This window comes from Neodiprion lecontei, chromosome 1 (genome assembly GCF_021901455.1).
Source record: "Neodiprion lecontei isolate iyNeoLeco1 chromosome 1, iyNeoLeco1.1, whole genome shotgun sequence".
NCBI classification, from domain to species: Eukaryota; Metazoa; Arthropoda; class Insecta; order Hymenoptera; family Diprionidae; genus Neodiprion; species Neodiprion lecontei.
Genome location: NC_060260.1, coordinates 22948488 through 22965253, shown reverse-complemented (window position 1 = coordinate 22965253; position 16766 = coordinate 22948488). Strand labels below are relative to the sequence as shown.

The following is a 16766-nucleotide window of genomic DNA, read 5'->3' as shown; positions in this document are numbered from 1 at the left end:
TACTTTAATTTAACATGAGATCTTGTACGAGAATTATAACCGTTTGTTCATAACTTTATCTTACAATCGAAAATGTGATCCCCGTTTGCCATCGGAATTCGAGGCGTAAGATCACCTCTGAAAGCATTACATCTGGACTATAGTAAGAAAAATTTGAAGATCGTCAGTTCCTAGTTCTGGTGTCAAAAAGACGATCATAGAACGTTTTATCGCTATCTTGAACATTCTAATTGCGCATTCATAGACCAAGTTATCGCAGATTTGTTGTTAGCTCAGCTCGCGCGGATTAACTTCCGCAATATATGCAAGAGGCAGTATTTCTGGCCACGACACCATCTTTGGCCACACTCGTAAAGCGTTTAGGCTGATTCTAGTGTCATAAATTTAACCAATTATCGAATGGATCAGCAAACCATAGTACGTATACCTTGCAACTAATATTAACCCGAACTTTTTACACCTCAATTATTTAAAAACCAATGTTTGCAATTATCAAAGCTGATCAAACAGTTCGGTACCATTTGTGCCCACGTCCTCGTTCATATGATGTAATTATTACGGGCGCCACAAATGGATCAATCAATGCGGCCGCACACGGTAGGTACTGAGTTGGCTAAAAGCGGTGCATCCATCCTACTTGAATACGCGGTGTGTGCATTAAAATTTGATCTACATTCATCGGAGGTTATATACAACTAGTTGTGCGTCTGTACCTTACATAGCCTCGTAGGTGCTTTATACCATTCGACACGTAAGGGTGTGTACACCTTCCCTGTGAACACCTGAGACTCCGTTATGATATCCACCTAACACCGTCGGTGAACAGCCGCGGTGACGGAGTCGCTAGTCGGGAAGAGGCGGCGGTGTTGGCGGAGGTGCAGGTGACGGTGCCTGCAGGAGTGGGGATAGACTGTGAATAATGCAAGGCTGGGTAATGGCGCTATCTCTGCGCATCTTTTATTAAACGACCTGAACTCGCTCGCTCTCCTATAGGTGGCGAACGAGTCACGGGGTCGTGAGTGTGTGCGCCCTGACGGACCGGAGGGTTCTTCCCCCTCTCCCCCTGAGGACCCCGCCAACCCCACCAACCAAACATGAACGTCGCACACCGGGACGCTGCCCGAACCCGGTGAAATCAATGCCACTGTTTGCACTGTGGAGGTCGAACGGTATTATATACCACCACCTCCACCTCCTCCTTCTCCTCCTCCTTCACCCCCTCCTGGGCCACCTGTGCCACCGATCCGCCCCCGGTTTTCCCGCTGCTGCCACGGCCGCCTTGGCTTTCCCTCTATTTATATCCTCTCCGCATCGTGCTATTTGCCGCTGTGCTCTTCTTCTTCCTCTTCTTCTTCCGCTCCGTTCCCCGAAGCTAGCCGGCCTTTTTTCTATCTGCCGGGAGACAAACGGAGACCGTCTCACCGAGTTCTAGGCGAAGGGAAGAAAGAAAAAGAGAAGGAGGAGGAGGGTGGAATCGGGTATCTTGGAGGGTGAGGACGGGGTACCTACGCCTGTGCCGTAGCGGGAAAAGATAGCGGCGCGCTGCCGCGCACCCTCGATCAATCAATTCCGTACCCCGACCGCCCCGGTCTGCAGGTCCCAAGTCTACGCACAGGACCTTTTGTTCATTTCCATTTGGGCCAAGGTATTAGGGGTCGATTTAACTCCGGAGCGAGGGAAGGGGGTTAAGGAACTGTTTTATTCGGGCCCGAGTGTAAGCCAAAGTGCAGCCGCTCTCCGAAACGGGGCGAAGCCCTCCTCGATATCCACTCGGCGTGACAACTATTACACGCTCAAGTGCCGAATCGGCACCCGCCGAGTGAAGTCTGCATCTGCACCGAAACCCTGGGCGACCCGGCGTACTCTTTACGACGCTAATTCTTAATCTTCTTATCGTTAGCGCCGTATATACCCATGCTGACGTAAGGAAGCTTCCTCACGCCGGTTGAATCCTCCAACTTTGTTCCATGTTGCCGATCGATCGCTCGATATCAACGACCGTCAGAACCTGGGCTGGGGGGACAAGCTTATAATGTCATACTCGTGGCATCATTTTGTATAAATAACTGTGACGTATTTGTTCCCGTATATCTTGAAAGGTTGGTTTCAGTCCTCCATTTGCAAGAAACGGTACACAAAAAGATCGGATTATACTAATATCATGGTATCTGGTTGCTCCAACGTTAAACACAAAGCTGGCCTCATTTTCAGATATAATTCAATTACCTGCACAATTGTATCCGTGAAAGACCGTATTGACGATTATTAATTGGAAAATTTTAAGAAATCGGAATGAAATTTTTTTTATTTCACATGATATTTCCACATTCAAGTAGGAAAAAGTCACATGTTGTGAGGCATCTTAAGGGCTTGAGCTTATAATCCTATCCATTGGAAAGATTTTTCATAAGGCAAAAACTGATGTGTCCAAACAAAAATATTGCCCCCTTATGAAACAGTCTAACGTGTGTACTTGCAAAAGGGCAATCCGCAAACCACGTAGCTAATTTGAAGGGAGAGGGGGGGGCTTAGTCCGCGACACGTGGTTTCATAATTGATACATTTTAATTCATTTTCCCACGCGCAATAATAATATTACAGAAAGCTGGAAACAAATCTTTTCCTGTTATTAACGATTTGTATACTTCCTTAAAAATTACTTGTTGACTCATTTTTTAATGCATGAAATTTTCTTACTCAAACCACGTGCCTATCTCGGTGTTGGAAGTGTTCAAATTGAGCTACGTAGTTTAAGGACAGCCCCAAACTTCCACCTATGGGGCACATATATTGTACTTACAATTAATTACTTTTCCTAGTACGAGAATTGGGAAATAGAAACATCGTAATATCATACCTATAGCTTCAACGCTGTACAACGTCTTTGATGCTTCTTAAGTTCTTTTTTGTGGTGATATCGATACACATTACAAAGCCAACAAAAACTCAACGAACCCATCCAATTGATCAGGCACGCATCGTGAATTGACGCAATCGACTGTTCGCATGTCGAGTTTAATACAAACCAGTTGCGTTATTTTCCACCGACATCTGCCAGCTAACCAGCAAAAGTATAAAGTGGGATTGTTTCATGTATTATACAAGCCAAATATCTTACAGTATACATCTACAACAGCGTACAACACATTGTATAGTCGTATTGCGAATAAGGGTGCAAGGGAGGAAAACTGATGTGGAAAGAATTGGGGTAAAACAGGCACCAACGCTTACATTATTCGACTAATAATTTTGTCAAAATGAATTTCGTTCACCATTTCGATCTTTTCTTCACCTACGATGATATGGAAAATGATTACACGTCAATGTAAGCGAAAATCGTCCAGTTTTTCCTTCTCTTTTGATCCTAATAATCCCATTTTAGCAAAAACTGACGCCTGATTTTTCTCCACATATTTCTTGTTTAAATAATGTCGAAAACTTTAAAAATACAATCCTTAAGCGAGGTAAGATTTTTTTTTTTATCTCGCTGCCCGTTTCCCCCCAATTTCCTCTATACGTATACCTTTTCTGTGGCAGTGCCAGTGGTGGGTATACCTCCGTATATACCTAATGGGAATCTAAAGGAACGGAAGAGATAAGACTACGCCACTGCGGGGGTTATTTCACGCTCGACTCGACTCGGCTCTCTCGCACCCCCGCCCTCACCCCCGGCAAATCTACCCTAAGAATTAATTCGAGAGGATCGGCCGGCGGCTGGCCGCCCGTGTCAATCCGCCCCACGCCCTGTGCCATCCACCCACCGCTTACTGTCCTCGTGGGGTCGGGTTCGGCCCCTGCTGCGATAACGCAATCGCGACAGATTATACATTTCCCTGCCTCTCTTCTCGCCGTTGGTTCGTGCGAAGGTGCGGTTAATAATAGACACCTATCTGCTTTCCATATTCTGCAAATTTGATACCTCGTGTATAACGAAAACGTGCGGCTGTCTGTGTATCTGTATGAGTCCGGAATCTGTATACGTATAACGTGGCGGAGGGTGTAAGAAGAGATGAAGAAAAATAATGATAAAAATGATTGCTGATCGTGCCGCAGGGATATTAGTTCGGTAACATGATAAAATTGAACGGTGTCAAATACGACACTGTCACGTGACTCTAATTGGATGAATTACTAAACACCCTACACCACAACATGCAGTTGCGAATACCACTCCTACAACATCGCTAATTAAACGTGTGATTATAGAGAAAAGGTCCTCATTTTCTCCAACTATAACGACGTATTACAATTTTTATCGATCAGTTATTTCACCATATTTTTCGCAAAAGCCAGAATGATTATGACGTAGAACAAGGAGAAAGATGAAGCGAATAAAAAATGAATGACTTTTTATTGTTCTCGCAATAATGACATTCATTCACTAGAATCTTGATACTTTGGGGGCAGTTATTGATTTAATTAATTAAAAGTCCATTTTTCCAACAACGGCTTGAAAAGGTTTTAGTTTAAAGGTTCCCTATTTCCGAACAGTGCGGTAAAACAACATTAGCGCATGTGCACAATTTAAAAGCTGTATTTTACACACTAGGTCTTCACTTCGCGCATGCGCATTTTCGAATAACTTAAATTTACACACTGTGTCATTGAGCGTACGGTACCTAACCTCGATTCTATGTACTGTCAGTGTCATCTTGGTCGCGTTCCAATGAAACTTTCTGTTGCAGGTGTTGGAAAAATAGCGTGTGTCAAACGTGCGGCCGGGAGATATATGACTCGTGTGATGATTACATCGCTCGCTTTGGATCATGCTGCATTTACAATAGAGATTGTGCGGCTGCAGCACTCGTTTTTACGCCGCCAACTTCGAACTCGTATTCGTGTAGACGCAGTACTCATCCTTGCGGGTCACGCTGCGAGCTGCAAACTTCACACGCACCGCAAATTGCCCACTTTTCGCACTTTTAACGTCTTATACTATTTTGCCACCTAGTGATTCATTTTCTCATAAACGCCTTTGATTGCATTTTTCGTTGAATTATGTCTTTCGTTTCCTTGAACATACGAGTCTCTTCCCTTTGAGAAATTACGTTCTTTTATACCCGAGAACACCTTTCTGGAGTCGATGTGAACCGACAAACGGTGTAAACTAGGTCGAAAACGAGTCCTATGAATGAGATAAAAAACTGATGGGATGAAGAAACCAATACGATTCCCCGCGGTACAATTGAACAAAAGTCAACTGAAAGAGGTCAATGAGAACCGTCAAAGAACTAACCGACAAAGAGAATCCCGCCGATGAGTAAAGTCGAGTCGAATTGAAACATGCGGAAACAGTGAAAATTTTACTTTCCATTTTGATACATATTTTGTCGTGTAATGACCCTGCGCGATAAGTAAAATAATTTACCGTTCCATTTTTCGTTCACGCACGTTTGATGTTCAGTCCTACCCTCAAGAATGAAATTTGCGTTTTGCAAAATTATTATGACACGAAACATTCTCGCGGTTGCTAAAATGACCTTTCTGAGCAAAGCTTTCCTTTCGTGCGCCGTGATTTGACAAAATTAAGAACTGTAACGAGACACAAGAATCTCTATCCTGTCATTGAGTGTTGTTTCAATGGTTGATCACTGGAGCTAAGGATATCCCTTTCCTTTAGATCTAGCGCGCGATGCTTGTCGTTGATCGACAATAAACAATACAAGCTCAGCGGTAAATTGATCGAGGTGCCCTCCCGTATACGACGTTTCGTTTTACAGGAAACAAAGGGTTTTATAATCGGTTGCTGTACCTCCCGCCCAGACTACATGGAAATCATCAAAGGCTCCGATTCGTCTTTATCGGTGTGCCGCTCGACTAGTCTACCTAACAATCCGTAACGTTGCGTAACATTGCCTCGGTATAAGAGATCGTAGCTGCGACTATATGGAGGCGGTTAAAATCAGTAGTAATTCGTTAAATCCTGTACTAAATCGTAGAGAAAGGTTACCGAGAACAACGAACCAGCAACGAGGGCAAGAAATGCTTCTAATTTAGGTAGCCACATCAAGGGACTCAAAGCGATTTTCCGTCAATTTGGCGTGGCTAGCTCGGCCAGTAAGAAGAGAGCCCGACGGCCGCCGCTGTCTTTTGGAAACTGAGCGTACCAAGGCTCCGTGACCATCTCACAAAGCGGAGAATGTTCGTTACCAACCGCGCATCTAATGACTCACTATATATACGCTCTCGACAGCCGTGAATGTTGCAAGTTATTTCTGGGCCGGTGCTTCCGTCGAAGCGACGACGAAGAGTCGCTGTGCCAACCAGTCACCGCACCTGGGTGTCTTCTTTACAGGCGGAACAACGGTGTCTTCATTCGTATTTCCACGACCGTTCGACGTACGCAGGTATTCGAATACCGCAGACCTCGGACATTCGCGAATTAATACTCTGGTTAAATGCCTGTTACGCTGACTGCGACGAAATTTTTGAGAAACTTTAAGCGCGTATTTTCTACCACGGTTCGTTCAAAATCTGTAAGAAGCATGTGGAATAGCGGCTGCTACACTTTTGGCTACCTTTTTGTGCAACGGTTTCAGGACTAGTTATTTCACAGTCTTCCTCGGAAATGTTCCTTTACTTATTTTCTATTCGGTTGGACAGCTACGTATTTTCTTGTGCGTTTTTTTTCTTTTTTTTTTTGCAAGTTTTTTCGACGTCAAACTTCGAAGTAAAATGTTTCGAATCTTGGCATCGGAAATAATTTTTAATGGTAAATGATTACTACTGCATTAAATTCGACAAATTTTCAGAATAAACTGTTAGTTCAGTTCTCAGTTAACGATTTTGTGTACCTGTAATCTTTATATTTGAATCCGTTCCCGTATACAAAAAAAAAATATAAATTAATGAAAATAGCAAACGTTGTTTCGACCAAGACAACGGATAAGATTATAAATTCAGGAATTTGAATGCCAGTTTCTTGTTTGAATTATCACAAGAACATTGTCCTGAACCAATGCCTCGTATGGCAATTAGATTTCTTCGTCAGTTCAAGGATTATTAATCATGACTCGACTACCTGCTGTAAATGTACAAGTATCGTGAGTTTGAAGAAAATTATTTAAAACTGTAAGTTTCATGAGAAAAATTTTTACTATTGCACTCGTCGAAATCCCCTTCTAACAATAATAATAATAATAATAATAATAATAATAATATTCATATAATAATACTACTAGATGTAAAATTCACAAGTCTGTTGATCCTCGGTCAATATCAATTACATACTTTGAATAAAATAATTCATGGTGATCAATACCGCCATTTGAATTTATACATGATAGATAATAATGCCTACCTACAATATACACGGCGTGAAGGGGTTTCCCGACAAATTTTCATTCGTACGTACATAAACATATCATACGTATGTATGCGTGTAAGTATGTAATATATACAAGCATGATTGGCGTTTATTTTACAGACGGTCGATTCTTAACGAATATAGGCTTACCGCGTATCCCTCAAAATAGCCTATGATAATAATAATAACCTATATCCTAATAAATTTCGACACGCTTTGTTCATGTACACGTTTTCTTCTATATATCACTGTCCCACCTTACAGAACTAATTATCCACGGTCATGCTGCTAATTCTATAATATTTATATATGTATAATATTTATATATTCATAACGAATCTCTGACACGTCGTATTATGTTACATTCGTAGGGGGTTTGTTCAGAGGGAGGCTCGCGCCTTCTCGCAGTTGCTACGCGTGAGGGTGCGTGTGGGAATGTGAATGCGACAAGGTAGTCGGCGTCGGGGATGGAAGATGGTGACCGAAGAAGGTTGGTCCCGTGGGTGGATACGGCGTTGGATGGTGGTAGTAGCCCGGGGGCGGGGGATGGTGGGGGTGAGAGTGGGTCGCGAATAAAAAAGTCGGAGCGTACGGTGAGCTGTGAGGATGAGGATGCGGCGGTGTCGTGGGTACAGTGGGACTGTTAACGTCGAGACCCGGGTTCTGCTTCTTCCACTTTGTGCGCCGGTTCTGGAACCATATTTTGACCTGCGTCTCGGTCAGCGAGAGGGACAACGCGAGGTTCAGCCGTTCACAGACCGAGAGGTACCTCGTGGTCTTGAACTTGTTCTCCAGAGCGACCAGCTGCTCGTAGGTGAAGGCTGTTCTAGCCCTCCGCGGCTTGCCGCCCCCGGAGCCGCCCTGGTTCTGCGACGAGGATGATGACTTCTTCTTGCACCCGGGGTTACTCGACTCGCCGCCGGATGCCTCCTGCATCTCGACGTCCTCGTCCTCGTCGTCTTCGAGCTCCTCGTTCTCCGCCGTTCCCTCGTCCTCCTGACCGCTACCGCAGGCAAATTCACCCCTCGAGTCTCCATCTGGAAATTGTAAACGGCAATTCGATTTTGTAAACAGGGTTAAGAGCGAAATAGATGCTCCTGGGACCTTGCATGCTGCGGGAGAAGCGAAGAATCGCGGATATTCTAACGCCGCGTGAACGACCGTTTTGTCCGACTGAATAGAGACCTCGGCGAGATCGCGTAGCCGAGTGCAAATACCCGGGAGCCGCAGGCTCGAGAACCGGATAGTTATTCAAATGCCGCGTTCAAACATACGCGGGGGAAGAAAGTCGTACGTACGAATCGTTCGCCGTGTCGCCGGCGGTGGTGGCGGGTCAATGAGAGATACGAGATTGGAGATTCAATCAGTGCGCAGATGTCCCTGGGACGGATATTCCCTGGCCGCCTCTCCACGCGCTCGGCAACCTGGGGGAAAGGAAGGAGGGTCTTTATCCGAATTGGCATGGTCGACGAGGTCCGCCGCTCCGCGACAGTGACGGGGGATCGGCGACGAGGAGGAGGAGGAGGAAGGGCTTCACCAAGTAATGGGATTTGTATCTCGTTATCGCGCAATCATTCTTGCTTGGGCCCAGGCTACGGCTCCGTAATAGTCATAATGGTCTCTCTATGCTAGCCTATGTACCAGAGCTGTGGGTGGAGTCCCCCGCAAAGTGGCCCGCCGGAAGATTCACCTCAGTCGAGGGAAACTTAAGAGATTTATAAATGTAAGTGATACATGGAGGGTCGATAATTTTATGGAAATATAAGAGCGGCCAGAGTCATTACCGTTGTTCCCCGCCTCTAGACTAACCCAAATTATACCTAAATCTTCTTACGACCACCTAGTTTTAATTCTTGTCTAAATTAAATCAAATTCAGTTTATTAGATATCTTTTTGTCGCGGTAAAAGATTAGGTACTTCGATCCCAAGGCAATCACTTTTTTTTATATCCTATGCACGATCCGGTGTACGAGAGTATTAGTCTGGGTTGATCCATTCACCGTTATGCACATTTTAAAATTGCGCGAAGATTGACTACGATTGGCGTTTCAAGTTTAATTTTGATAGAAAAGGTCGCGATCGATTAACTACGGATTTCTTGTGAGTACGCTCGTATAAATTGGATCCGAAAAAATTCAGAGTGTCTTACAGATTAATTGGCACGATGAAAAAGAATTGGTCTGTACGATACGAAACTTCCATCCAAATAGAGCAGGTTTCACTGCTCAGTTGCTTGTGAATATCACTGTATATGCTTTCTTACCCCAAATTATAGAGTAGGGATTTGAATATAATCTATGTGAAATTTTATGAAAGAATCACGAGCATCGATGAATAGGTGCGACGAAAATGATTAACATCTACAACACTTGGTTTAAAAAGGGCGGTAGTTTATAGTAGTGAAACATCAATTATTCAAGATTAGGTACTCGGTTCAAATCTTGATAAAAAAACAGTGAATAAAATTTTATTATTATTATTAATCTTGAGTATTAGTTATGTCGTTTAGTGATAATCGATTTTACGTGAAATACGTCAGTAATCATTAGAAGATTTTATAACAATTAAATCCGCTACTGTTTAGAACTGTTATATTGTATTACAAATGCGGTAGGTGGTCAATTTTCAATGACTGTAAAGTTTGTTATAATCACACAAGTCCGATATGGTTCATCCGCACGTGTAGCACATGGTATTTGTTCCTACACCTGTGGAGAAAAGTTTGATTCGAGAAGCATCGCAGGTCCCATTGACAGTGAGTAAAATTGGAGTTTGGAAACTTACGCGCAATGACATGTGCATAAAACAAAGTTATTCGAAAGTGCGCATGCGCTGAGAAAAGCTCTAGTGAGTAAAATATGTCATTTGAATTATGCCCATGTGCCAACGTTATTTTACCGCACTATTCGGTAATCGGGCATGAAAAACGAACTTCCCGAGCAGAGGTTGGAAAGAATAAATTTAACGTCAGGGGTGATAACGTTATGAAAGTTCTTATTCGGATGTGCGCATGGACAAATGGACACGAATCGAGGAGCGAGAACACAGAAAAACAGGAGTATGTCAGCTAATGCTTGAAAAATGTTCTATTCAGCAGCTATTTTTATATTCTGCCGGTATAGGTAGAGATGTTATTCCCGTATCCAATTAAGAATGAATTATGGACACTTGATGGGGTCACCGTGAACCCACTACAAGAGTATAGCCCGTTGGAAAGTTTCAAGCGTCCTCCCGTTTAAACGATCAATTGCAATTAATAGTGCATATTAGCCATAATGATCACTGCACACAGCGTTGGTTTTCCACTAAGCGTTCAGTATTGTATACATCGTTGGTTTGGTTAAGTAAAATTGGTAACCACACTGTAGGTGCATTGACAAAAACCACAAATTATTATATTGCCCGGGAGATTAATTATAACCACATGTAAACTTGTCGTAACTCGAGCTTCTGCTCATGCTTTTGTCCAGATGATAGTTGTTGTTGTTGTCAAAATTGACGGAACAGTTCGGGGCTACTTGTATTTTCAATTCGTCTCATCAGTGAAATAGCAATGTCGCATTGTGGCGTTAAAGTTTTTCTAGAGATTATAATTTCGGATTGATGCAGTTTTCAAACAATTTTTGGAAACTACCAATACTGAATAAAACTTCACATCCATCACAGGAAAAATTGAAGTCAATTCACGAAATGTAGCATTTTCCACCATTGTAATATCATTACGGTGCATTGAAGGAAAATACTACCAGATTACCCCGACGGCCAATCACCGCGAAAAATCATCGCATGTATTGTTAAAACGATGCCTTAAAAAACTACCTATGTGCTACACTTTAGTTAACATTTAAAAGAATGTCGTTACTTCTGTTTCAGCAATCGTAATTAGCGCCATTATTTCGTTGAGTTGAGGTTCTTTATGCGACACGGCTGACACCGAACACGAGTTTCAGTTTACAATTAGTGTTGAACACGCGTCTTAAATCTGATTCACTGCGGTGTTTAACGAGTGTGTGGAAAACTGGTTACAGAATTTCTTGAATAGCGTTGTCGATTAATATTCCAAGCTTTCCGTAGATACGGTTGAACCGTTGACAAGAATTGGCGTTATGAGGGAAGTAGGTATAGGTTGGTAAATTGATGTAGCTCGGCGAGGGTGTATGTGGGTATATCAGCACGCCAGTAGCAGCGTCGACGGTGTAAAGAGCGTATAATTAATTAACTGGTTTAGAATTTGAAATCCATAAAGATCCCATCGTTCGTCGACGCAGAATGGGGGAAGCCTGGGATGCCGATGTTCCGGAGCCCGAGGGGTGGAGAGAGAGAAAAGCGACGCCGAGGGTGAGAGAGTCATTGTGATGCAGAGGAGCCAATTTTCTGCGCGGCTTGACGCGATACGATGCGATTATCATAACAACTAACAATATTATTCCAGCGTTGGCAGGATTGCTTTTGCTTCTCTGGACTTGATTTACTTTTAATACGTAGTATGCGGTATACTATACGGGGTGATCCTGCGCGTGGCAAGATGGATGAGCTTGCAGGATTGAAGCGTCATAGTTCAGCTCGAGAGGCCAATACCCTGCGCACCCCTTACACCTAGCACTCGGCACAAGGTGTGCAGAACGCGTCTAATCGATTCGACGGTGAATTTCGAACGGCAGAATGCATCTTACGACGCAAATCGATATACAAGAAGATGCGAATAGCCTGAGAGGATAGTGGGAAGAGACAATGAGAAAGTCCGGATAGCTCCTTCGGGTGCGCAGGGACAGAGATGTTGCCTTGTGGGACGATTCGCTACTGCGGTAATGCCGCTCTCTCCCGGGGACGAACGCGTGGTTAACACAGATTAGCGAAACGATTCGTCAGGCGCTGACAGGTCATCCCGCATCGGGTGGTGGTCGACTACTGTTTATTTTCCAATCCTTCATCCTTCCGAATTTATTTGTCCTTGACACGCCGTGATTCCACCCCGAAGCGGTGCTGACGTCTATACTTTATATAGCATCGGGCGTACGTGGGGTCTGATATCACCGTGATTTCAGGGCCATGTCTATGGACAGGTGACCACCCCGAGAACGTGAGTGGATTTCCATAGCACACACCTTCGTAAATTCGTCACACGTTTTAACTCAACCCTCATTTTTAAAATCATTTTGTAAGGTTTTCAGTGTACTCCGATGCCATTACTGGAAGGATGTGTTTATCCTTACTTCAGACCTTCGTGCCAGGTACATAGATTTTTTAGGTTTGGTGGAATAGAAGACATTCTGATCCTGATCAATGCGGACAGCGATATCAAAGTTATCTCAACAGTTTGTAATAGGTAATTCAATATCTTCCAGTTCACACCAAAGCCAGGTCAACACATTTTCACGTCAACTGTTGCAGTAAAGCTCAGTGCATCATATGTACTGAAAATGTACACCGATAACCATTTACGTATACCACGCAGGTTAGTTCTGTTCAATCCATGGCTTGTGGTGATTCTCGTTGTTTTCTGATCTGAATCCACATCCTTCACCCAGATTCGTCGTATCCTCAAGCAATGTAGGGTCCGCTTAACAGGTGGTCTACATTGTGCGTATACCGTACCTATGAAACGAATGAACCATGGTTGACGACGGAATCAACCCCTTATTCCAAACATATCGCTCGGTGGTCGTAACTGGATGTAACGATCATTCTGCAGCGAGGGAGCCGCCCTCATGATACGCGAACAAATTGGTTAGGTAATTAAAACCAGACCGCGGTAGCCATTCCTTGGACCGCGGCTGCCGACCGTTAATTCGAAAATCCAGTATTCACCAAAAATTTTTGTAGGTAAGGAATGACTAATTGCATAAAAAAGTGCAGCGACCGGGAAAATTATAGAGATTTGTGAAAAATTAAGAGGTTATTTTTAAAACTAGATTTATATAGATAGATTGCCTAGTTGTGAGTATCAGTTAATACCAAAAGCAAATCAACGAACGCATTTTGTCTCGGGACCCTTTACCGCAGTGAAAAAATCTAAGAGAACCACGTACGAAAACAATAAAATATTTATTCAATAATTGGTATGTTACGTAGAAAGACGAAATTACCTGTTCTCATACGTTTCATAAGTGTACACATACTGAGAGAAACGAACGTATTATAGAAATTTGAAGTATGTAAGTAGGTTATTTGCCCACTGACTTACTTCATTTGACAATTCTGCACAGTCGATTTGACGATTTTTTGTAGTATTCTGTTTCTGTTGATCTTAATACGTAAGATTACAGTTGTCTCAAAATGTTAGGTTTAGTGAATTTTCCGGTTAGGATGTTATTATTTCGACGAGATATTTAACTCAGTGACATTTCAAGAGTTAAACATCAGATATTACGTGACTAATAATATTGATACAGCGTCACACTGATGTCATAATACGTTTCGTTATGTAGTCTGTATTTGTATTGGAGGAGTAATGTTATCGATGTCATAGTATTAACTATACAACCGCATGGAGTTAGCGAGTGTTCGACAACGTTATTTGCACTACTAGAATCGCACGGTATAAATCCGAGGGAGCAGAAGTTGTGCATTATAAACCCAGCTTCACGTCGCGGAGGGATCGAGCATTTCGCACGGACCCCATGTCCTTATAAATAAAACTTTTATACGTTGGCGGTTCAAGGTATACCTTCATGGATGCTGCTGCCTCTTCGATGGGTTCGGTGACCGAGGTGCTGTAGAAGTCTACCTCCGGTGAATTTGTTCGGATCTAGAATATTTTCGACCGAAAAAGCGAGGCCTCTTTTGTGCTGCTGTACAGTGTTCGTTGTGGTGCTAGTCGGGGTCGTGGTGGCGGAAGGCGTTGGCGTCGTCGTGGTCGAAGAAGCGCCAGTGTAGGTGAGGTATCGGGAGTTGTGGTTGCCAGCGGTGCCCTGGTGCAGGCACGACAGTGCATGGAGATGAATGGAGGAGTCAGGGGTGCCTCTGTTTGCAAATGGGCTGCAGCCGATGTTCGCCGGGTGGAATTCCGGGTCCCTCGAAGAGTGGGTAAGATCGACGGGGCTCGGACTGCTGCGATCAGGAGAGTGGCAGACGTCGACCTCGACTTCCTCGTCGTCGTCCTCGGGCTCCTCAGCGTCCTCCGCGTAGTCCTCGTCCATCTCGACGCGCTCTACGCGTTCCACGACGTCGGTGTCATCCGCCTCTTGGCGAATCTCCATCTCCGACGCGTCCTCGGAATTAGCGTCCAGTTCCCGGATCTCGCGTCGGCCGCGCTCCGTCGCGGCGTCGACGAGCCCGTTTCGACCGACGGCCGACGTGCCGTAGAGAAATTGGTTGTTGGCGTGGACTTGGAGGACAACGGGATGCGGATTTCTCAGCTCTGGAGACCCCTTGTCCCTGTGGAGTGAGGTACAGGGTGCGGTTATCAGGAATGTCGACCCGGAGGGATGCGGCCTGTGGACGCGTTTCTCCGTCTGCATCAGATCCGCGGTAGGGGAAGCGCCGAAGGTTACAGAGTGCTCCGCACTTTCCGCTCCGACTGAGTCCGACCTCTCGGAAGTAGCCTCCGGCGTCTCGGGGTCCGGAGATGATCCACAAACCACTGCAGGGCTAGTTATCTCGTTATCCTGCTCACGAAGCATCGGTCGAACTTTTGTCCAGAACTTTGTTGCCGGTCCCTCTAGCGGTGCCTTCGCATATCAACCCGCGATTACTGCACCAAGATCACGACGTAAACCAGGGGGCACTAAAGTTACGGTGTATTAAATTTTCAGCGGAGCACGCGCCCGCTCGATACGTTCACACTGTTCACAGAATACATCACTGGACACACCGCAGAGCCGGATTGTTGCAACAAGTAAATTGATCAATCGATCGATCGATCGATCGAGCACCGTTTACCACACGGGGATCTTGATTCCGTGAATGATGAGGAAAACGACCGCATTGTCAGGCACTTAACCGACCTCGCCGGATCATCGATACTTGAGTCTAGTTTAATACAAGAGCAACGCGTCAGTCCGCGCCGTTGGTAAGAATAAGTAGAGCTCGGTTTCGCGTCGAGCAGCACACCGTGGATTGCCGCCCAGTCAAAGCCTCTCTTGGTGGCGTGGCTGTGGCCTAGTGTGGTGTGGTTAAATGGGATCTATATAACGTATTATTAGGTCCGGAAAGTGGCCGTCGAGCATGTAGCGCTGGGCACGCCCATTTTATGGGCGGGAACTCCGAAGAACCGCCCACAAATTTAGCAGGCGACGAATGAACGCCAACGGAACAGGACTTTCACCCCCGCCGATTTTGAGCACGCGAGAACACTTGACTCCGACGCTCGTCGGGGGTGGATAATACCACATAGCGCCTATGTGCGCGTCCTTTATATAATGCGGTGGAGTTGTGTCGCCAGGTAAAGTGGTTTGTCTTTGATTTAGCCGCCGCTGCGGTGTCTCCTACGTATCTCGGCGAGATGTGGTACACACGAGTGATCACCTACGTACACACGCTTACGCCTTCCTGGATTATTACATATAAATACACACGCGCGAGGATGATTATTTCATAAGACGACGCGTATGTACATGTATTCGCAAAGTGGGCGTCGCCCTAGGTGGAAGGGAGGGGCGAGCTACAGGACGCTAAGAGATACTGCATAAGCGAGGATATAGCGGTGGAGACCCTTAACTCTGCAGCTCGATGTGGTAGTGTTTACTCGACCTTTTAGGTAATTGCCATACCGCACCGTACAGTAATAGCGGCTTGTGGCTCGAGGTGATAAGTAAGACTCCTTATTCCTAGGTTATAAGATCGTGAAAAATGTGATAACGCATAAAATTGGACTGCAGGACTTTAAACAGTCGGCCTTTCTTCAAGTTAACCGCATAGAGAAACTCTGTTTTTTTGTCAGTAGGTTGATTTAAGAATAAGAAGACATGTAGAAACTCGTTATATACTCGATTACTTCGTTGGTTTGGAAATGTACAAAACCATATTTAAGTCATGTTCGAGAAGCGGAAGCAGGTATAGCAATGTTGTTAGCACTATGATAAGGTTCCAACAACGAAAGTATCTGTAACTATAATTGCCTTACGTGCATTCTTCTTTTCTTCCGAGTTTCTCTTTTCTACTCCTAATTTACATGAATATCCGTGATTATACTCGAAACTCCACAAGCTTACTACTGCAGTTCGACAGCCAAGATTAAAACGATCTAATCGTCCCTGAAGTTTGAACGAAACAACCCTCGTATTTTTTCTCTAGCTCTAACTTTGCTCACCATGCATGCACGCATGAATCGTGATATGATTTCATTCGAATTCGACTTTTGTCAATGCGTTTCGGTTATACAGGTGAATATTAACCACAGAGGACTATTTCGAAGAGAACTCTGAAACACTGAAGAAATCATCCCTATTATCCCAACCGAGTCGCTTTTCATTCTAAATGCGTAAAGTGCCTTTGATAAGGGAGTAGGAATAAGCCAGAT

General features: G+C 44.5%; 1 protein-coding gene across 1 annotated transcript; it reads right to left on the bottom strand.

Annotated features, from left to right (window-relative positions):
* Positions 1–7137: 7137 nt before the first annotated feature.
* Positions 7138–15374, bottom strand: LOC107222688 (homeobox protein DLX-2). The gene is made up of 2 exons (XM_015662154.2): positions 13974–15374; positions 7138–8343 (listed from the first exon to the last, which is right to left on the bottom strand). Exons 1-2 carry the CDS (start codon positions 14926–14928, stop codon positions 7718–7720), a joined length of 1581 nt encoding a protein of 526 aa, XP_015517640.1. The 5' UTR covers positions 14929–15374; the 3' UTR covers positions 7138–7717.
* Positions 15375–16766: the final 1392 nt, after the last annotated feature.